Source organism: Archocentrus centrarchus, chromosome 8, assembly GCF_007364275.1.
Source record: "Archocentrus centrarchus isolate MPI-CPG fArcCen1 chromosome 8, fArcCen1, whole genome shotgun sequence".
Lineage (NCBI taxonomy): Eukaryota > Metazoa > Chordata > Actinopteri > Cichliformes > Cichlidae > Archocentrus > Archocentrus centrarchus.
In genome coordinates, this window is record NC_044353.1 from 14,350,859 (window position 1) to 14,373,821 (window position 22,963).

The 22,963-nt window shown below is 40.0% G+C and overlaps 2 protein-coding genes across 2 annotated transcripts; one reads left to right on the plus strand and one right to left on the minus strand.

Moving 5' to 3' along the window:
• Positions 1–608: 608 nt before the first annotated feature.
• On the minus strand, positions 609–4,517 carry natd1 (protein NATD1). Its single transcript, XM_030736028.1, has 3 exons — positions 4,304–4,517; positions 3,231–3,349; positions 609–1,971 (listed from the first exon to the last, which is right to left on the minus strand). Exons 1-3 carry the CDS (start codon positions 4,401–4,403, stop codon positions 1,855–1,857), a joined length of 336 nt encoding a protein of 111 aa, XP_030591888.1. The 5' UTR covers positions 4,404–4,517; the 3' UTR covers positions 609–1,854.
• Positions 4,518–6,699: 2,182 nt separating this feature from the next.
• On the plus strand, positions 6,700–19,717 carry LOC115783925 (nuclear mitotic apparatus protein 1). Its single transcript, XM_030734931.1, has 18 exons — positions 6,700–6,800; positions 7,069–7,112; positions 7,620–7,680; positions 9,416–9,752; positions 10,005–10,107; positions 10,269–10,404; positions 10,860–10,969; positions 11,155–11,411; positions 11,575–11,807; positions 12,092–12,202; positions 12,562–15,537; positions 15,872–16,019; positions 16,266–16,371; positions 16,998–17,154; positions 17,440–17,526; positions 17,724–17,865; positions 18,068–18,150; positions 19,180–19,717. Exons 2-18 carry the CDS (start codon positions 7,096–7,098, stop codon positions 19,234–19,236), a joined length of 5,121 nt encoding a protein of 1,706 aa, XP_030590791.1. The 5' UTR covers positions 6,700–6,800; positions 7,069–7,095; the 3' UTR covers positions 19,237–19,717.
• Positions 19,718–22,963: the final 3,246 nt, after the last annotated feature.

Consider the following 22,963-nt stretch of genomic DNA (forward strand, 5'->3'; position numbering starts at 1 on the left):
CCTGTCCATGTTGAAAATATTAACAGCACAACATGAACCACATTACAGATAATTATTGTCAGTGTGCGACCACCATAGTGATGTTCTGTGTTTATAAAAAGTATATTGTACAGGATCAGATGTTTCCTTCACAAATAGCTAAGTGTACATGTTCCTCTGCTCTGCTACAGATACATAAAACATTGGTCATGTGATGTCTATTAGATTTATTTATGTATTTATTGACAGCAAATGCAGGAAAAAAAAGTCTCAATCACAAAACAATGTACTGTAATAAGGACTGGATTTTAATGCCTCTGAGAGCCACTCGCTCAAATTTTAATTCAGGCATTTGCTTCCTCCCATAGAAACACACAAATTTAAAGACACACAAACACACAATGAAACAATACTTTGAATACCTTGGCCTATCCTTAGGTGTGTTCCACCTAAAGGGAACTTTTACAAAGGGAAATTCCTGCAATTAACTAAGAGTGAGTACAGCAGATAGAATCTGTGGTGTCTTGCCAGAGTGTGCCAAGTAACCTGAGGTATTTTTTTTTTCTCCTCAACACTTAAGATTGTCAACAGCAAATCCTCCCGAAGAGCCAAAAAAAAAAAAAAAAAAAAAAAAAAAAAAATTAACAAATGACCTTATCATTTTGACATCAGCTGGGCAGAGAAGCCTTACGGGTCAGAGGAAATATGGATCAAATGACCATAAAAAAAAAAAAAAAAGCCACAGCCACCCAGTGTAATTCCTAAACGACAGGACAAAGGGCTGTTTGACACCACATAAATGTGAATGCCCTGAATAGAACAGTGCTGTTTTTGTTGCTGGTTCGAACAGAGATATCTATACATACACACACACTGAAGTGTTGCACCACACCATGCCAGGCTTCAGACCTCATTTATCAGTAGTGTCTGTAACATTTAACGTACAGTGGAGACAAGGGTTATCTTGAGGCTCAGTCAGATATTGTCAGTTTGTGTTCTGCACCTTTGATCACTCAGTGAATCAATATTATGACTCCAGTAACTCCACATACTGTTATGTGGAAGAATGAAAGTGGATGGAGTGAAGTTTAAACCAAGGCTCTGTGAGGAGGAACATTAGTAAAATTTAGATTAGAATAGATTAGCATGAGCACGTTTAAAATCCTACCAAATGTATGGCTTTCCCGCTTTGTCGGTAAACAACAAGAAAAAAAAATATTTCATATCGATGTTTTTATGCACTTTGCATACACAACCTTCTAAACTAACATGTCAGCCCTAAGAAACGCAATTTCTAAAAGAGGAAGGAAATTGAAATATTTGTAAAAAATAAGAAAAAGAAAACATTAAAAAAAACAAAAAAAACAAACAAACAAACAAACATTTGAGCATCAGTAGAGCCAAAGACAAAAACACCAGGGGTGGTCATCTCATAGTGCTGCTCATGACCACCGAATCCAGGTGAGGACAGAAATTTGCAACACACTGTAACATTTGACTCAAATCTGCTCTTATTATATGACTAAACCTTTACTTCAAGTCAGTATTGGATCCTGGAAGTTTCTGTCTGAGGTAACAGGCTTCACCTTTGGTTGCTTTGTTTGTACAAGTCATGATTGGCTAATTCGCCTCCTGCCTGCGGTGAGTGTGTATCCTCGCATTTATGCACGCTAACTGACCGGTCGGTCAAACGTTCAGTTCACAGGCGTCTACGGTACGAGATCAGTTGTTTCTCGGGATTCAGTCAATGCTGTGTTTTAACAATGCCTGAAAGGTCCTTTGTTGTGTATCATCCTGTAGCTCCAAAGCATGCCGCTGCGCAGTATTTCTCTCCTTGGAGTCCATTTCGCCACCTCTCTTCACTGCCATGTAGAATCATTGGTAAATGTGTTCAAAGTATTGAGGCTGAGGATTCTCTTTCACATATTTCTGAATGTACCAGCAGGTCAGGTGAGCTTTCAGGTCCTCTTCCACCACAAAATCCATGGCTGCCTGCAATGACATAGAGCACGAAACTCACATCAAAACCATGTGGTATTTCTTGGGACAGTGTTTTCTATGAAAACATGACTACACTTGCTTGAAATACACTCACCAGCCACTTTATTGGGTACATCTGTTCAACTATTAACACCAATATCTAATCAGCCAATCACATGGCATTAATTCAGTGCATTTACGCATGCAGACATGATCAAGAAAACCTGCTGAAGTTCAAAGTGAGCATCAGACTGGGGAAGAAAGGCATAAGTGACTCTGAATGTGTCATGGTGCCAGATGGGCTGGTCTGGGTAGTTCAGAAACTTCTGATCTGCTGGGATTGTCCCACACAACCATCGCTAGCATTTACAAAGAATAGTTTGAAAAAGAAAATATCCAGTGAACGGCAGTTCTCTGTGTGAAAATGCCTTGTTGAGGTCAGAGGAGAATAGTCAGACAGCTTTGAGCTAATAGGAAGGCAACAGCAACTCAAACAACCATTGGTCACATCTAATGTATGCAGAAGAGCTAAGAATGCACATGTCAAACCTTGAAACAGATGAGCTACAGCAGCAGAAGACCACAGCGGGTGCCACTCCTGTCAGCTAAGAACAGGCTAAACAAAGTAAACAATAGAGGATTGGAAACACATTGTTTGGTCTGACAAGTTTCCATTTCTGCTGTGACATTCAGAATTTGTTGTAAACAACATGAAAGTGTGGATTCATTCTCTGAGGAATGTTTCCAGCACCTTGCTGAATTTGTGCTGTGAAGAATTAAAGCAGTTCTGAAGTTAAAAGGGGGCCCCAACCTGGTACTAGCCTAATAAAGTGGCCGGTTATTGTATATTTAGCTATGTGGAGTATGCCTGACTACACTTGCCTGATATAAATAGTAAAATCTGGAAGCCAATAATTAAAATATGGCACTTTTTCACATTTAAAATAAACTAAGTCCACCTTTGATAGCTAACTAGTAGTTGAAATTTCATATAAACATAGTGTTGTTGTCTTACTGGTATAAGGATTTTAATTAGAGGTGCACAAAACATGCTTTTTCCACAGCAAAAGAAACACCATACACTTTGGTTTGAGTGACCAACTCAGAAACCTAAAGGTATTTCCAATTTACTATAATGTAAACAGGCTGCCCAACCAAAAAATTAAAAAACATTACTATCTATATGCCCGTTAAGATTCATGGTTTTCCGATCTCCTCAAATCACTTTCTATTGCATGTGTGCAAACCTAAAATTTTGGTTTAAAAATGACCTTGGCAAGGTGTTTGGCGATTCCTCTCCCTCTGTAAGCATCTGGAACTTCGGTGTGCTGAAGGTCCACCGTCTTTTTGCCAACATACTCGTACAGAAGAACCGCACGATCATGGGATCCTGAGAGCAAACACAATCTTTTATTATCTCTGGCAGAAGTTTGTCTTTGTATTGATCATTAGGACATCCTAACAAAATGACAACAGCAGAAGCCTGCCATGTGGCTCATGCATGCTACAAGTCTTATCCCAGAATATCCCAGAATTACTGCAGCATCTCCGCATTTTAAAGCGTAGCCCTTTTATTTTTACCTGCAGCTGCCATTTCAGACACAGCTGCAGGTGTGGTAGCAGATTTTAATTTGCATAGAATTCACCACGGCTGCTGAGAAAGACAAGGAATGAGTGGCCAGGTACAGGCATGCCCTTGTGGAGGAAGGGTCATGTTGCTGGGTGAAGAGCAGATAAAGATCTCCATTCAGCACAACAATGGCACCCACCATTTTGCTCTTAACAGCTGTGCAACGACTGACCAGGACAGGCATGCATACTGACACAGTTAAAAAGGCGATATTATTGTGTTATTGAGGATTAATATGTATTAAAACAAGGGAGAGTTAGTTTAAAACTTTAAATTTTTTAAAAACGCTTGAACTAAACGTAGGAGGCGGAGGCCTGACTAATAAAACGCACAGCATGCTCAATCTGGAAAGGTGTCTGAAGCATAACGTAACCTTGTGGATAGGTATGTTGCTATATAATGAGTTCTCCTGGGAAGATTAATACAGGGATTTGTGTATTTGTGATTGTGTGCTATTCAAAGTTGCATACCTGATTTGAGGTATGGAGGCTACATATTTTGGGCCTGTCTTAATAAAATAAAACAAAAAATACTAATAATGCTGGTGAAGTTACAATACAAGGAAGCCAGCAGCTCCGACTGTATGTGAGCAGCCATCTGTGTCTGAAATGGCAGCTGCAGGTAAAAATAAAAGGGCGACGACAACGTTAGCACGAGAGAAAGCTAACACTAGCATCAGCTGGCACGCTAATGTTTAGAATGTTTTGAACTCACCATTCAGCCTTATTACAAACTGCCGGCGCTTCTTATCGTGCTCCACCCGGATTGGAGAGTTGCTTGCATCAAAAGCATTAGTCTGCGCTGCCTGTGCCATAGTAGCGCCGTTAAAAGTCAACAATGACTACTATGCTACCCTACGGGGGTGCTAACCCAGAAATGGCTACAAAGCAAAACACTTCATCCAACGAAATCAGCTGTGAGGTCACGTGACACCCGGCCAATCAGAGGCGCTGTTTTCACAGCAGCTTCGAAAGGTAACTGTCCCCACGGTAATAAACACCAGCTTATTAGCGCTGCCTGCTGAGAAAACATAAAACCAACTGAGACTGACCGCAAACGTTGCACATGCTGCGTTCATGTCACGTGGGGTAATAAAAAATATAATGTGTTAAAGTTTTATCAGGTTTCTAGCACTTAAGCAAAACACACTCAGTGTATGCATTGAATGTATGTCTGCGCGTGTTTTTTTTTTTTTAACCTTAAGCTGAACTTATTCTCATGATTTCCCAGTTTCTGTAGTATCTTTTATGTTCAATTTTTTTTTTTTTGTATAATCCCTCAGTGTGCATGATTATGTCTTTGCTACTCTATACTTTTGTTATTACGGAACCCCGTACGGAACCCCGCAAGGGACATGGGGGGCATGGGAGAAAAAAAAGAGGCACTTTTGCGAGATTTCGAGTTACTTTTGCGAGACCTCGCAAAAGTGCCATTTTTTTTTTCCTCCCATGTTTTTTTCCCCCCATGTCCCTTGCGGGGTTCCGTACGTTATTATTTTAAAATAAAGTTAATAGTTTTTTTTTTAAATTATTTGCTAATTGTTATTTATTCTAACGTCTGTGCACTCTTTTAGCGTTTTTGTGTTGATGTTTGATTTTTGCCTGAGCTGGGAGGATTTTTTTCTCGTGGGACACAATAAAATTGTTTTTTTCTTTTCTTTCAGCTGCTCCTTTTAGGGGTCGCCACAGGGGATGAGATACCCTATTTTGAGCATCTTCTTCTGTCACACCAACCCTCTACATGCCCTTAATCACAATATCCATGAAACTTCTCTCTGGTCTTCCTCTTTTCCTCTTTTTTCCTCTGCACACATCCAAACCATCTCAGCCTTGCCTCTCTAACTTTGTCTCCAAACCACTCAACCCGAGCTCCTCGCTCTGATCAGTGCCACTGTCTCCAAACCACGCAGCTGCACTAACACCTTAAATCACCCCTGACAGTCATCTCCACTCACTCCACCCTGCCGGCACACTCTTCTTCACCTCATTTGTGCACTGTCCGTTGCTTTAGTGGTGTTTGACCAAAAACATTTAAATTCATCCGCCTTCACTACCTCTGCTCATTTCATCTTCACCATTACCATTCACACACAAGTATTCTGTCTTGCTTCTGCTGATTTCACTTTCTCTTTTCTCCAGTGCAGAGAAAACAAGATGTCAAGTTTGTAATAGTGTGTCACAATTACATATTTAACACCAGCATCATTACCTTGTATCAGCAAATACTATCAGTTAGTCTTGCATTTAAATAACCAGATTGTTTTTTTACCTCCATGTGTGAACCTTATATTCAAGGGTGGTCTGAATATTTTACCTTGTTCATCATTGTAGAAATAGCTATTTAATAATCATGCCAATTTCAGCTTCTTTTTTCTTGTTACAGTGCACAGTAATTATCTTATATGTATCACGCTTTTGAGGTTGCAGCTCCTAAACTTTGGAACAGCCTACCTCAGCATATCAGATCACCTGCATCTGTGGTTTCTTTTAAGCATCTGCTAAAAACAAATTTTCATAGGTTAACTTTTCCTTAATTGTTGCGCTATTATTCTTGGCTTGTGTTCTTCTAAAGTGTGTGTGTGTGTGTGTGTGTGTGTGTGTGTGTGTGTGTGTGTGTGTGTGTGTGTGTGTGTGTGTGTGTGTGTGTGTGTGTGTGTGTGTGTGTGTGTGTGTGTGTGCTTGGAGAGTGTATATGCAGGAATGAATGTAAGACCTTACATTTGACTACGTGTTTGCATGTTTGAACATGTACAGATGTACATGTTCAAACATGCAAATGTGTATCTGTAAAGTGTGATTTTATCTGTAACTGTGTGTTTTAAAAAGTGCTTTATAAATAAAGGTATTATTATTATTATTATTATCTCACAGTTATGGCTTTCATTTCATGGCGTGACATTTCAGATATATTTATTAACAGATACACAGTTTGTCTCTAACAGGAAAGAGCTCATTTGTGCACAAGGAGGGATTTTACCCAGACAAGTGTTGTGTCTGAGAAATTGCTCTTGATGGCTCAGGTCAGGTCACAGCTCAGGGATTCGCAGTGGCAGCTGTGTCTTCAGCAGATCAAGTGCACAGTCAACAGACAATAACCCAGGACAGAAGTTAGACATGTGAGTTTTTCTCCACTATACTTGTGCTGATGTCAGAGGAATACAGAGTCTTGTTATCAATTTGACAGACATCAGGAGTGGGGCAATAAGGACAATGTAAGCCTATACATTAACTTCACTAAAATTACTGTGTAGTAATCCGGTTAAGCTGTCGGCCTAATCCTTCAAAACTCTAATGGAGTTTGCCAACTCTCTGCGGGATTACATGAGTGTGTGCATGTGGTGTGTTTCTCTGGGACCCTGTGGTATAGACCTGCATGTGATTTGCTCTCTCTTCTCGCCAGAATAAGACAGCGCTCACCTCTTTTTGCAGACAGTTACCAATGTCAGCCAAAAGTTCTCACATTTAGTTTGTCTCCATCAGGGTGTTATCCTTGTTCTGCTGAAAATAATGTCCAAGAAGCAAAGGTAGGTATCGATTTATTTCATAACAAAACAGTCATATTAGTTGATGTGCAGACAAGTATAAATTAAATTGACCTAATCCTATACTTGTTCTGTTACTTGGCTTTTTACTCAGTTTACTCAGTTGTTCATGAATCAAACCCTGCTGTTTACCTGCTACATGAGCCTTATGTCTTCACGAGTTAAAATAGCTGCACAGATGATCATTTTGACCAACAGCAGTCATCTCTGGTTGTATGCTTTTTTTTTACTAACTTGGGTTTATGTCACAAGTCTTATAGCTCTCTTAGAGGTAAACATTATATGGGTGTTTGTTTTTCTATTAGTAGTCTAAGTGTAGCTGTTGTGAAATAAGTAATATGAAGAAAGATGGTAGCACCTGCAAACAGATGATATCTCTCTTTAACTGTAAACAAATAAAGTAACAATATTAAATAAGTGTCTCGGGAAAGTACAGGTTACCAGTTGCCAGGATTTATGTGAAGCTGCCTTAATCTTATCTTATTTCAGGTGGCAGGAGACCCTGGTAAATGCTAAGACCAACAATCCCACACAGAAGAAAGGGGGAAAGGTAAGTGCTAACATACAGCGCTCAGTAAGGTCATTTAATGTTGCTTTTGAAAGTCTAAACAAGGATCTACTCCTCTTTGATCATTTTTTTAATACTAATTTAAAAAACAGTCAGCAATGAGAGCTGTGTATTCAGTGATGAAGAGTTCAGTTTGATCACTTTTTTTCAGAATTCATCATCAGCTGAAAGTAGCTCCATAGTGTAGTGGTTTACACATTCTGACAAGCGAAAGAGCCCCGATTTGATTTTAGGAGGAGACATAAATTCCTCTGGGGCTAGATCAGTGGAAAATCACAAAGATTGAGCAAAACATGCATCTTACCTTATAGATCAGCTTTGTTGTGTTAAAATACACATTGCACACACTGTCCAACACATTTCACCACAAGGATTTGATCAAAAGTAAGTTCTTTTAATAGGTTTCGAGTTATGAACTAGTGTTGTGCCAAAAAGTGATTGCCAATGTTTCTGTTTTCTATGTCCAATATCTTTGCTTGTATTGGTAAACAAGTTGTAGTCAACAGGATTTACAAAGAGGTTACATATTAAATAAAGACATTACCTGTTTTGCAAATATCTTTATGACTCCAGAACTCTGATCCAGTCCTTTTGGCAGCTTAAATTTACAGATTTATTTCTTTATAGAATTGTGATGTTATATATGTTACAAATTCCATTGCCCTCTTGGCCAGGTCTGTCTTCAAAAAGACATTTTAATGTCAATGAGAGTTTTCACCAGGACAAATATAAGCTATGTAAAAGTCCCTTTACCAAAAAAAAAAAGAAAGAAAGATTGCAGCTTCTCTGTTCAGACGTCATGTTCTTTCTGGCTCAAAGTGACTTGATATCATTCACAAGAGATATGTTGGGGATATGTTTGACAAATTATAGTTCAACAAGTGGTTTAAAACACTTTAAATACTGGAAATCACTTTTTGGCATGAATCTGGTCTCATTTTCAGATCCTCCCAGTGAGATCCCTAAAATACCTTAGATCATCCAGACACATCCCCCATGTGCCAAACTTTTGAGGAAAGAAAACACTAGCTGTGCTGAATCTTACAGGCCTTGTGTTCAGTAAGAACAAAAAAAACAATTATTTCCTTTTATGATTTGTACTGATCATAATTGCCATATATATTATAGAAATACAGCACTAGTTTAAACATCCCTTCCTTTAGCTATATAACTAATGAAAGTTTTGTACTGTGTTAACACTCAGTTTCCTTATACTGGGTGTGTGTTTTTGTGAGATGTGCACACATTTATTTGATTTATGTAGCCATTAATGGCTAAAGATCAACACTGTGCAGTTAAGACCAGCACATATCGCTAAGTCAGGACTCTTCAAGCATCTTCTAATTGATTTCTCTGCCACAAAATCCAGCCACAGATTCATTACCTCTGCAGTTGGTGAGGTTGCATCTACTCAGACTGGAATAGACCGCCTAGATTTGCTGGCTCTCCAAGTGTGCTCAAGTGTGATCAAGTTTACGGCATGCGCGTTTGTGTGCGTGTGTTCATGGTCGCAGTGTCGTCAAATGCTTCTTAAGCAAATTAAAGGCTCTGACCAGGATTAAATGCTGCTCTTCACTGTATGTGCCAAAGAGTGGAAGTTAGGATTGGAGACAATTTGCGGTATAAATGAAAAACATGCAGGAATTCATTCCTTTGTGATTTATTTCCTCAGACGATCACTGGGGCTCTTTTCTTTCTCTCTCTCTCACACACAAAGGAACTCACATCATTACCAGCACCTGGAGGTAAACAGGCTGGCAGCAATGCATCCAAAAACAGTGTTAGCAGTGGCCGGAGTAACAGCCTCGGCAGGGGAAGTGACTTTACCGCAACTGTTAGTAAAGTTGGAGGGAGTGTGAACAGAGGCAGCCTCAGCCACCTTGGCTCTGTTGGCCACCCGGCTACCAAACAAGCCTCCCACACAGCCAGAGCAGGTCCCCGCCTCTGCAGCAGCCGAAGCTTTTCATCCCTCCACACCACCTCCCTCACTGCTGCTCCATTCATGAGAAGCAGCCGATCTCTCAACAGGCTCGACCAAAGATCCGCTGGAGATGGTAAATCTATGCATGTTTAATTTATGTGTCTATTTTTGTAGTTTTAAAATAGATATTCAGAACATCTGTAAAAGTTAACTTCCATTCCTGAATAATTCTCTTAACCTGAAGATGATGGCAATTTTAATTTATTCTGGGTTAGCTTTTCGCACTCCAACAAAGATGTGGCTGAATTAGAAAGAGAACAATCCTCAATTACCACTGAAAAAGGCTCATGGGTTGTTTTTATTTTTACTGCTGTCTTTATGTCAGATTCAGACCATGCGGTAGGGAGGTCACAAGCCAAAAAAGACAAAGCTTCTGGAAAGAAAACTCTGAACACTGGCCGGTTGTCTTCCTCTTTGGACAAAATCAGGTTTGGTTAATAAAAGAAAAATTATTTATTTGTTTAAATGGTTGTTCTATGAAATGATCTATGTTTCTAATGATTGTTCATTAGAAACATAGATCATGTCATGTGATCTGCTGTCAGTATTATCCTGTTTTGTCCATCTGCTTTGTTTATATATTTATTAGAGGTAGCAAAGAGTCCTGTCATGGAGATAATGCTGACAGAATGAAAACAAGCAGCTCCCTGCAGCCAGCAGAGCCTTCCTCCTCTTTGGTTTCCACCAGTGCACATCACCATCATTGCATCAAAGGAAAGAAACTGGTACTTTTACGTTTTAATCTCATATTTTCTGTTCAAATCTAAACACGCTGAAGCTACAGCTCATGATCTACAGGAATTGTTTTGGCTATTAAATCTGGTCCACAGGCATCCATCGCTGGTCTTGTGCTCACTATTTTTGAGAACGTACAACACTTTTATTGCACTATTTCTTATTACTGACCTTAAAATAAATTATTACTATTGTTGCATATTAAAGAAAATTGCAAAAAAAAAGGGGGGGTGGGGTGGGTTGGTGGGTTGTATTCAGCAAGTATCTGTGTACCACGATTTACTGCATGGGCTGAGTAGCAAGAATCCAGCTTCATTAAGTTTTCCAGGAGAAATCAATGTCATCCAACAGTTTAAGACACTGCTGACTTTAATGCAGTGGGAAACTGCCGTTTTAAGCCAAAACATCTGTAATATTTCTCTTAAAAATGTCTCCACTTTTGCAGACCACAGATGGGGTGTACACACTGTGTGCAATGACCGCTGGGATGAAACGCAACTGGGTCCACGCAGTGTTCAAGAACGTGCGGCCCAGTTTTGCACATGACACCACAAGGTAGCCTTTATTTCTATGTAGATGAGTGCTGCATTGTTAGAGTCAAACTTGTAGATTAATATATATTCCAGTGGGTTTGGGATAATTATTTGGAAGGTATGTGATACTCTAAATCCTCACAAGCCAGCTTGACAGATCAATTTACTTAAATTGCACTTTGTGTAAAGAGATTTCTGTATTCACAGCTCTCGTTCAGAGCCGGAGACCCAGCAGTTGCAAGGGCACAGAACAAGCAGCCAGAGGGAAGCTTCACATCAACAGCAGGAAAAAGACTCCAAAGTGCAGGTAGAAAAAATGCAGAGCTCAGCCAATGGAAACTCTTCATCTTCTCTTCTCGCTGGTTCACCTGGTGCTCCAGCTCCTACTGATTCTCCAAGCCAGGTGGAGGAGGAAGGCACAGGTGCTCACCAGTGTCCAGTTCTTAGTGGAACTACACAAACTGGTGAGTCATTAAAAAACTGAGACCTATGTAACTCATTAATGAACTCATTTGAAAAGAAAAGCTCCACATCTAAAGTCACATGCCATAAATATTAATCTAATAGAAAATAATATGTTAATATATTATATTTTCTGTGTGGTCTTCTGTGCACCGGGTGCCACAGATGCATCATCATGTGGTGAAGGATGCCAGAGTGACAGCTCTACTTCAGCAGTGGTGCTGTCAAATGACGAGTGTTTTGATGACAATTTGAACACGCAGAGCGTCAGTGAACATCAAACTAAACACACTCTGCAGAGGGAAGACCAGCAGGTATCGATAAACAGCGGCCGTGACTGCACAAAAGACAAGCAAACTCTGGCGTGTGAGCAGCAAACTGGGCAACTTGTCAAAGAGGTGAGATTAATTTTGCATTTCCATCACAATAACAAGAGCACACATATTTTTTTTTCTTATGTATCAAACCAAAAAATGGAGCCCAAGTGATATCAGTACAAAATCTGATACCTGCTGATCTTTTGTCTGTTTTTAGAAAATGTTTTCATATCAAACAACAAAAAGTCTGATACCGATATATCTGTGATATATATGTGAAGGAATCAGTTGAATAAATGAAATAACTAAATAATACAAGAATGCATCCAGTTTATTACTATTTATTTATTTATTTATTTTTGCAGCTGGAACAAACACAGAGGGAACTGTCTCAACTCCAGCAGCTGAACAGGAATCTGAAGGATGAGCTGCAAAGAGAGAAAGAGATCCATTCAAGGGAATGGTTTGGTGCACAGGTATAATGCAGAAAATTTTCAAATATACCTATTTAAATTCTTAATGGCACAGTTAAAAAGTTGCATGTAGATTATTAATTCTATTGTAAAGCAATACTCACATACCCATCTATATATATTTACAAATGAGCACATAGCTAGAAGGGATGCACCAACTGTGAAATTCTGGAGCGATACCATTGTTTAAAATTACAATTTGGCTTATAGCTCAGTACAGATATAATGTCTATATTGAGCAATATTCCAAGTTAAAGTACTTTAAAGTAGGAGATTCCATCCGTGAAATGTGAACTTTTCTTTTAAGACATCAGCAAATATAATCTAAGGTTTTCTCTTAATCAAGGCTTTTTGTCTTGTAGGATGCCACCAACTCGTCTTCACAACAAGCTTTGGCTCTACAGCGACTGCAGAAGATAAATCAGGACCTTCGCTTTGAGCTGGAAGCACAAAAAAGGAGTCATGAGGAAGCCAGAGAAGCAGAACTACAGCAAAGAGTCGATCTCTTAGCCCAGCAAGCTCAGCTGCTGGTGACAGGCGATGCCACAGTGCTCGCACAAGCACATCTCAAGCAAGAGCGTCAAAGGTTTCAAGATCAGCAGGTGGAATGGGAGCAATGTGTGACATCGCTGAAGTCCCAGCTGAACATCAGTGAGGAGCAGAGGAAGGAGACCGAGTCTCGCTTGTCACAGCTGCAGCAGGAATTAGATAGTTACCAAAGTCTTCAGCAGGAGGCTGAACGGCTGCGGAAAAATCTTGATGAGGTGTCAGCAAAGCTTCATACTTATGAGGAGACACAGGCTCAAAAAGATACTCGGCTACAGAAGCACCTCGTGCTCCTTCAAGCAAGTCAGGAGAGGGAGCGAAGGAGCTTGACGGCAAGCCTGGCGCAGGCTGAACAACACTCACAAGACCTTCAGGAGAAGCTGGACAGGTCTGAGCAGCAGGTCGAGAGCCTTACTAAGAGTCAGACATGGACAAGAGAAATTGAGGTGGCACAACGACAGCTTCAAGAAGAGTTGGCACGTACAATATCTGCTGTACAGCGACTGCAAGAGGAAAGAGAGCAGGTCGAGCGTCACTGCCAGGAGCTGCAGGATCAGTTATCAGAGACAGACAGGGAAGTGAGCAGGCTGCAGGACCGTTTGAAAACAGAAGAAACCCACTACTACAATCTGGAGCACACGTATGAGAGAGTCTGTGAGGAACTGCAGGTGGCCTTGGGGAAACTGAGGCAAAGGGAGTCTGAAACACAGGACATACGAGAAGGATATGAGAGACAACTTGACAGGAAGGAACAAGAGCTGAGTGAAGTTTTGCTAAAGATGGAAGTGTTAGGTAATAGCTTGGAGGAGACAGAAGTGAAACTGAATGAGGTGTTGAAAGCATGCACCTGTGCCTCTTCTCGGCTGGGGGATAATTCATCAGAGATCATTCAACATAAAGAGCGACAACAGCAAACAACACCGCATTTCACTGTAAATGAAAGCACAGAAAAGGACAGTTACCAGTTGTTTAACTGGTCCAATACTGCAGATGTCAGCCACATAAATGGTGACAACTCTAATGGACATGGAAGAACCGGCTCTCGATCACTTGATGAGTCATACCAGTACTTCATCACTGCAGGAGATGATCCAGAACGGTTTATGTCTGTAATCCAGCTGCTTGAAACCAAGCTGTATGTAACGGAAGAGAAACTAAGGGACATTACACAAAGACTGGAGGAACACCAGAGTCACATCAACTGTCGAGACCCCCAGCTTTGCTCCCAGCTGACTCAGAGTCGAGCGACCGCCCAGCACCTCAGTCTGCTGCTTCACAGTCAGGCTAAGCAGAGCCAGCGCTTTGCCCAGGAGACAGAGAATCACTGCCGGATGTTAGTCGGCAAGTTTCAGGTGGCTGTGAACATCATTCAGGCCTGCAGAGAGAGACTTCATGCTACTCCCCTCAATATTCCAGACTTGGAGAAACAACTAGCTACTGTTGCCGCCTGTCTTCAGCAAGGAGAAAAAGATGCACTGAAACAACAGCACGAATCATATAATGTCAGCAAAGGAGAGGGCAAGATCCTCAATGATGAGAAATCAGCTGGAGCTGAGAGTAACACAAGTAAATCCACTAATACTTGGTCCTCTTTGGATGACACTGGGAGTGTTGAGAAGTGCTTAATGATGGAATTGTTTGTAGTGGAAAAAATTGCATCTGTCCTTCAGAGCCAGCATGGTCAGCTATCCTCAATATCAAGAAAGGATGAGGGGGAAGTGGCACAAAGGTACAAAAACATAATCACTCAAAGAATAACCCTGAAAGCAGAAGAAAGGACGCAGTCTGAGAGAACAGAGTGTGACACAGATGACCCTTTAGAAAGCTCAATCTATACAGTTTGTGCTGAAGCAGAGCTCATTTATGCTGCCTCAAAAATTCAGCAACAATATGAAAGTGTGACTCAGGTAAAGGGCAAAGAAGTAGAGGATCAAATGGTGGGTCTGGCAGATATCAGTCCCTCAGAGTTGGCTCCTTATGAGGAGCAAGTGCAGGTAGATGCCAAAGGTTTGAAAGAAGATGCAAAACCAGCAGAAGAGGACCAATCAGATGACAAAAAGGGAGAGGCAGAGAAAAAGCCAGACTGGTTAGAGAGACTGATTTCCCGGCTGCAAAGAAGGGCTAAATTTTTACACCAACTCTGCCAGGTGATCTCTGATGATAGCAGACCTGTCAGTGAGGACGGTATGGAGCATAAAGGGAAGAAGGCTTCTGCCTTTGACTTAAAATGTTTGCTGGAGCAGGCAAAGTTAATTTATCTGTCAGAAAGGATATACATGGATTTAAAGCAAGAGTTTCAATCTGACATGAACAAATTGCAAGAGCAGGGCAACAATGTAATGGATGATCAAGAGGCTTTAAATGACACCATTTGCCAGCTTCAGGAAGACAATGGCATGCTAAGAAAAGAACTGGAGCTGGCTGAACAAAAGATGATATCTGTAAAGACTGGGAACCAGAGACTCCTGGAAGACATACAGAAAATTGAGGATTATCATACAGAACGAATGGAAAAACTGGAAAGAGAGTTTCAGGAGAAGATAAAGGAACTGCAGCAGATCCACGAAGAGGAGATGAAACACTTACATGGTTACTACACCAAGTCCTGTGTTTCCAGAGAGAAACAGACCAAATCCTGCACAGAGGCAGCCCCTTTTGTCCAAAGTACATCTTCTCTCCCAGAGCAGACTTTGATAGAGAGAAAAACAAAGGAGGACTTTGGAATTCAGATGAAGGGAGGTGATGCAGTAGCCATGAGAGAGGCTTACCAGAAAGATCTTGAAAATCTTCAGGTAGCCAAGACTTTGCCTTATGTGAGATGATTCGTCTTAAAGAGTGAATTCTTTGTAAATAATTTACAGTTTGGTTCAGACTTCCAAAAATGCCATGACAGAATCATTCAGACATTGTTTCATGTATTATTTCTGGGAAAATATCTGCTTTTATCACTATATATTTGCATTAACTAACAGTTAAACAGGTGACTAAATGCCCTTCCTAACAAAACCCCAAGGGATTTGTGACTCCTCCTAAAATTGAACCATTCATTTATTTGGCAAATGTGTAAACCACTACACTATGGAGCCAATTATATCAAGCAACAACTAATTTAAAATATCATTATAGGCTTCCTGTGATCAGGGGTTGACTGCTATGGAGGAAATGCACAGGAATCTTATAGAAGATCTGCAGCAGCAGCATCAGAAGGAGGTGGCTGAACTTCTGAAGGAGAAAGAACAGCTCCTACAGGAGGAGACAGCTGCAACAATGGCAGGTAAGCAAAAAGCCATGCATTTATAAAAACACCTTTTTCCTCCTTTTTTTTAAATGGGGAGATTTATGGAAGAATTATTATTCAGTTACAGTACACAGGCCATTAGTTTAGCAATAGTGAAGAAATACCTCTAATAAAATGGGAAAAATTTTATAACATTAGTTATAAGAATGTTTCATTACACTTAGGACTGATATTAACGATTTCACCAGGGCAGTACTGAAATTAAGTTTTGTTTTTTTACAGCCATTGTGGCAATAAGGAGAGCCCACAGACAGGAACTAGAGAAAAGCAGACAGTCTCAGCGCATCATGGAAAGTGCTGACATCACGCAGCTCCACAGCGAATACGAGTGAGTGACGGATGGTCCTTTCAACACGTTTATTTCTTTGTCTTTCACTGAAGGTTCTCAATAGAAAGTCCAGCAGTTGTGTTTACTGCAGCACTTATTTCAGAGTTGTCGTGCTGTATTGCATTAAATTGTTACCGGTAACTTAGTGTTAATGATGTGAAATGTGTCTAGAAATGCAGGTTCAAGAGTTAGTGCTATTTTCTTTCCTCTGTACAACAGGTCAGATTTGAAAAGATATGATTTTCCTTTAAAATAGAACTGAATTGAAATATATAGTATGCACATTTACAGATGTGAAAATAATTGAGCTCACTGACAAAAACAACACCTCAAACAACACCAACAAAATTCTCAAAAATATGTGAAAATCTTGACTAAAATGCATGAGCAGTACACAAATACACATAAATGGCTTTTTGGTGAATGACTCATTTCTCAGTTTCCCTGCAGAGCTATCTGTGTGAATCCACATAATTGCCAGCACAATCTGTTCTAAGACATAGTTTTGCCTCAGACTGAGCCTAAAGAGGCTTCAGATTTACAAATTAAATACCCAACCCATATCATGCAGGATGAGGGGACTGCTTACTTTACTGTTCAACGTCATCTGTGCTTTGTCATCAAAGGAAGGAGGTCCAGTTATTGCACAAGGAGCTCGAGATGTTGTCGGTCCAGCACACTGAGAAATGCCTGGAAAGCTCTCAGCTCAGAGAGGAACTGCAAGATGAGAGAAAATCAATGATGCAGTGCCAAAAAGAAAACCAGGAACTCAAAAATAAACAGGTTAGAAAAACATGCTTTCACTGATCTTATATCCACATTTCAGGAGAGACATGCAGAGAGGGAGACAAATGATGTCTCAGCCACATTTATTGCTAAAGTGCTCCCTGCTGTCTATAAAACAGATTGCTGAAAAATTCAGCTTCTGTATCCTTAATGACTCCAAACATTCACATTACAAAACAAAACACTTAACTGCTTGTTATCTTTTTTGCAAAAACAAAGGGTTATATAGTTAAGTAGGAAGAAAATATATACTGTGTGTGTATTAATCAATCTATGTTGCAGGTGATTCTGAGGGCGAGGGAGGCAGAGATTCAGTTTCTCAGACAGGAAGCTCATTCTCTCAAAGAAGAGTTGAAGATTGCTCAAATGGTAGTACTTTTTTTTTTTAACCCTGTTGTAATTTTTGCTGAATGTCAATGTTATATTAACGATGTACTTTGCTATCATGCGTCATATTTACTGAGAACAGTGGAGGAATTTAATAGCAAAAAAGCAAATAATTCACATTAACCTTGTTCAATTTAGTATTTAACTCAAACCTAACTGTGTGTGTATCTGTGTCACAGGACAAAATATACGCTGAGAATAAGCTCAAGATCACTTATACAAACAGCCAAGATGATCTTCATCAACACGTCAATAATATTGGTGAACATTTTAAGTTCTCCACATGGTCTCCAAGAAGAGTCACTTCAGGGCAGAGTCATGGTGAGAGGCTCTTAACAATGTGAAGATCATAAAATGAAATAATTTTTTTACTTACACAAGCATCCAACCATATAACATTGCATCCAATACAAAGTGAGTGATGTCTGTCTTGATGTAAAGCCTGATGGCATTTATCAGCACATTGTTAACTATAGGAAACTGAGGTTTAGATGGTCCTTTCTGTCCTCTTTTCCCCACTCAGAGGACTCTGCGACAAACACAAACAGTGCTACTTTTCCAAAGAAATCATCCCTCGTGCGTCAAATAAGAGCAGTTAGATCAAAGGTAAGAACTGATGCAGCATCTACATTTTAAGTCTTTGTTAGGAAAATGCTTTAACAAAATAGAAAGTACAGTCATGTGAAAAAGAAAGTTTTCACAGGACTCTGTGCAGTCCTGTGAAGTTCTCCCTTTCATAGAAATGAAGAGGGTAAGTATCACCTCGGTGCTGCTGATCAAATGCAGTTGATTAACTGATCATCAGCAAGTGTGAGCACCTCTATAAAGCAGAAGTTTTGACAATTTGCTGGTCTGGAGCACTCAGGTGTGTGTTAAAATAATACCACAATCTTCCCAGGAGCGGACATCCCAGCAAATTTACCCCAAGACCGTGCAATGCTCAGAGAAATGGCAAAACCCCCCGAGAGCTATATTTCAGACTCTACAGGCCTCAGTTAGCATGTTACATGTTAAAGTAAGGAGAAAGCCTCTTCTCTCTAAAAAGAACATGGTGGCATGGCTTAGGTTTGCAATGTTTTATCTGAATAAACCACAAGACTTCTAGAACAGTGTCCTTTGCCCAGATGAGTATGAATGTTTGACCATAATGCACAAACTGTGCAATGCAAGCACAAACGTCTCATACAAACTGTCAGCATGGTGGTGGAAGGGTGATCATTTGAGCTTGTTTTACAGCCACAGGACCTGGGCATCTTGCAGTGACTGAGTCAACCATGGACTCCTCTGTATACCAAAGTTTTCTGGAGTCAAATGTGAGGCCATCTGAACGACAGCTTGGTGCATCAGGACAGCAAATCTACAACAGAATGCTGAAAAAGAAAAGAGTCAAGGTTTTGCAATGGCCCAGTCAAAGCCCAGAAATCTAGTTAGTCTTTTTAGGGCTGCAGAGCTCTGTGAAAACTTTCTTTTTCACACGACTGTAACTGTTACCTTGTGTGATGACAAATGCTATTCAACAATGTTTCCGCTATCCAAACCACATTCAGTGGCAGTAACTAGACATAGACCTTCATCCCCTCACCACTTCACATGATCTTATTTTAAATATGTTTTGTACATTTCTTTATCCCCCAGAGTTTGAAAGAGGGCCTTTCTGTCCAAGAAAGAATGAAGCTGTTTGAGTCATTCTGATCCAAAGAAGATGAGCTGCTGGCATCTGCACTTCAGAGCATTTCAGAAATAGTACAACTTTTTACTGTGTAAAAAGTTTGTGATGGTGTGTTGAATTAACAGAATAACCCACTCAACCACTAGAGGGAGCAACAAACACAGATCATTTTACACATACAGTTAACACAGGAAAGAATATCATAGTGACATTATATTTCTGGTTTACAGTTCAGTGAATTATACAGTGATTTTGTAACTTATAGACATACTGGTTGTATTTACATTAAAGTACAACTCACATAAATGTATTGGATCACTTATATTTAACATTATGGACCACATAATCTAATATTTACCCTTCCAGCAGAGGCAGCAGATTCCTGAAACCAAGATGTCACTTTCTGAACCTTCAAATTTATTCAAAGCAGCTGTTTTATGATGTAAAATAACTGAGCTTTCGAATAAAATGAGATTGGTCAATGTAATGTGGGCCACTGTTTTCACAAATAGGAGCAAAAGGTAAAAGAAGGTTTGTATTTTGATGAATTCACTGAGTTTTACCAGATACACTCCATAATAATAATAATAATAAAAAAATACTATTTTTAAACAACCATTAACTATCATCAGTGTTTGTTTTAATGTTTCCTACAAACAAATACCGTGGACTTAGCAACTTACGACAGGCGAACCAATCAGTGAATCTGTTGATTACTTTATGCATGATTCATTTAATTGTTTGATCAGTCAGAAAACAATTACCTCAAGCAGACACATTAAACTAAGTGGAGCACAATATGTGTAACAGGGGGCTACCAAACAGACTTAAAATATGTTTAAATGAATCAGCTTGAACCCACGGTGCCTGTTTTTTGGGGGGTTTCTTTCAAAATTAATTTATTAAAATTTTGGTGATGTTTTCATGAAGTGCAGTGAAACAGGCAGAGTTGGACCCCAAAATGTACGACTCAGGAAACAAGACATGAACTCAAGAGAAGCATCTTTAATGCTGAAGGTTTTACCAAAACAGAATACACAGAGCTGGGCTGGAACCAGGAACCATAAACAAGGGACAGGGGTGAACACAGAACTCGGGAAGAACACATCACTGGGTATGAGGATGAGGGACATCAGATAATAAATACAAGGTAACGGGGGTAGAGGAAACAGGTGGGAGCACAACTGGGGTGAGTCATTTAAGACAAGACAAGGGAACTAAATACAGATGAGGGACAAGAGGCTATTAAAATAAGACTCCTGGAAGACTAATACTTAGGTCAGGACTAAGACATGCAAATTTGACAGATGATAAACAATACAGAGAAGAGATGGGAGGACAGCATAGGAATATAAAAGGGAATAGCAACTAAGCAATTGGAGCAGGCAGGGAACTAAAGGCACAGAAAACAGGAAGAGAGACATAACCGAACAGGGAGACAAGATCAACCTGACAATCAGGCAATCAGACACTCATGGGGGCAGGACACAGAGCGACAAGACAGACACGGCGACACTAAGGACAGAGATGAAACTAAGACAGACCGGACATGAAAGGGACTAACATCAACTAACGGGGAGCACAGGGGAAGCATGATAACTAAACAAGGAATAGAATACAACAACCTGTAACTAAGAACAGAACCCATACAACTAAGACTAAGAAGGCCTGAGAATATAAATACTAACACAAAGTGAAACCTAAACTGGATACCAAGAACAAAAACTAAACACCGAGGCGTTACGACTAACTAGACACAAAACACATAAGAAACACAGAGACGAGGACTAAACCAGACATAAGGGAGGCAGGAATACATAGAGACTCAGAGAATACAATATAAACTAAAACCATGTGTAGATCCTCTCTTCTTTTAACAGCTGAGGAGACCAGCCTCCAGATTCTCTGAATATTTTGATAATATTATGAACTGTAGATTTATATTGAGGAACATGATTCTAAAATTGTTCTGCAATTTGTAGATGCAGTTTTTTGTAGACTGTGAACATTTGCCCAGCTTTACTTCTGAGAAACTCAGCCTCTCTAAGATGCTCTTATTATACCCGATCATGTTACCGAGCTGTTGCCAATTAACCTAATTAGTTGCAAAATGTTCCCTCAGCTGTTTCTGCAGCAACATTTTTAGTGCTGCTTACTTTTCCAGCCTTTTATTGCCTCCATTACAGCTTTTTTGAGATGTGTTGTTGCCATCTAAGTCACAATTCAAACATTTAAACATTTGATATGTTTTCTGTGTATGTTCACCAGTGAATAAAATATAGGTTCTGTTTCTATTTACATTTTACACAGTGTCCCAAACCTTTTCTGGATTTGGGGTTGTAGACTCTAAAAAGAAGCTGTTGGAGGTGACTGATCTCACCACGTAAACAGTGACTCAAGTGATTTTACAGTGTTACAGGGAAACTGCCCCTTAAGGACACAAAAAGGATACAAAAAAAAAAAAGCACACTGCCTTTTTCCTGAGCATAAAAAAGTTGACTAGATTTTCAGTTTAAGCAGTGTGTTCATGTTTGTATTCACAGGACATCCCGTGCATAGATATACAACTGAGCTGTTAGGGTTACAGGATGAAGTCAGGATTTCTGGTCTCCAAAAACCTACTGCTGTGCTGCTCAGCATCACACTGCGTTTCTCTTTCATGGCAGAAAGATCCCAAGTGTTTTGTAATGAATTCTAAATAGCTGTCCCACTAAACTGCTCTGTAACAGGCTTCATATTACTCAAACACACCTCAGATAACTCTCAATGCTTTATGTGTGTGAAAACCTTTTATTTAACTAATTAGGGTAATAAGTGAAGCTTTTATAAGTGCTTTTTTTAAAAAATATTTTTTAAGCTTTATTTTTTTGGAAACACTGACCCACACCTCCAGAGATCCAGTTTCTGTGAATGTCATAGCTGTCAGTGCATGTGGAGAGTATGTAACTTCAGTGGTACCCTGTTCCTTGGAGTCGCATTTCCAAAATGGAACATCGCACCTCATTAAAACCCAACACCCATCTTTCCTTCACTGTGACTGCCTGTGAAACTCCAGTCAAGGGAGTTGACACTTTGAAATAGCAAAGCTGATTCTTTGTGTTATTAAGCATGGATATAATTCTGCACCTGCAAGCTTTTGTAAGCTGGTGTGTAAAAATCCACGTATATTTTTTGGCATTTCAGGCAGTCGTGTTGGGGATCTTCCATCCATAATTCCATCAAAGTTGATGGAATTATAGATGTAGAAAATTACCATCAGATTTTGATCAACCATGTAATACCATCTGGAAAACCTCTGATTGGCAACGGCTTAATTTTTCAGCAAGACAACAATCCCAAACACACTTCCAGTGCAGTAAAAGCATACCTGGATAGGACAGAAAAACACAGTGTTGCACTATCAGTCATGGATTGGCCTCCCCAGAGCCCAGATGTCAACATTATTGAAGCAGTGTGGGATGATCTTGACAGAGAAGCTGTATCATATTATATGATACATTATAAGCTTTTTCTTATGTAATCCTCATACAGAGGAGTGGGCAGACCTCATGCCCCGTTTACCATGGTCAGGCTGTTTTTTTCCTTTCTCTTTTTAGGTGGAATTAAAGGCTACTTCTTTCCTGTCTCTGCCTCCAGGTGGAGCCACTTTCCCGGGCTCACTCCCACACACCTGCAATCCATTGTTCATCTGAAGGCTGAGTATTTAAGGATCTGCTGTGGCTGTGATTCTCCTCCAGGTTGTTACTTCTA

Excerpts from the sequence above, each read along its gene's own strand:
- LOC115783925 (XM_030734931.1), top strand. Across the intron at positions 16,020-16,265 it reads GACAGCTGCAACAATGGCAG|CCATTGTGGCAATAAGGAGA; the intron begins GTAAGCAAAAAG and ends GTTTTTTTACAG. Across the intron at positions 18,151-19,179 it reads TAAGAGCAGTTAGATCAAAG|AGTTTGAAAGAGGGCCTTTC; the intron begins GTAAGAACTGAT and ends TTTATCCCCCAG.
- natd1 (XM_030736028.1), bottom strand. The coding sequence starts at position 4,403 with ATGGCACAGGCAGCGCAGACTAATGCTTTTGATGCAAGCAACTCTCCA. Across the intron at positions 3,350-4,303 it reads GTTTGTAATAAGGCTGAATG|GATCCCATGATCGTGCGGTT; the intron begins GTGAGTTCAAAA and ends GTTTGCTCTCAG. Across the intron at positions 1,972-3,230 it reads TCGCCAAACACCTTGCCAAG|GCAGCCATGGATTTTGTGGT; the intron begins GTCATTTTTAAA and ends ATGTCATTGCAG.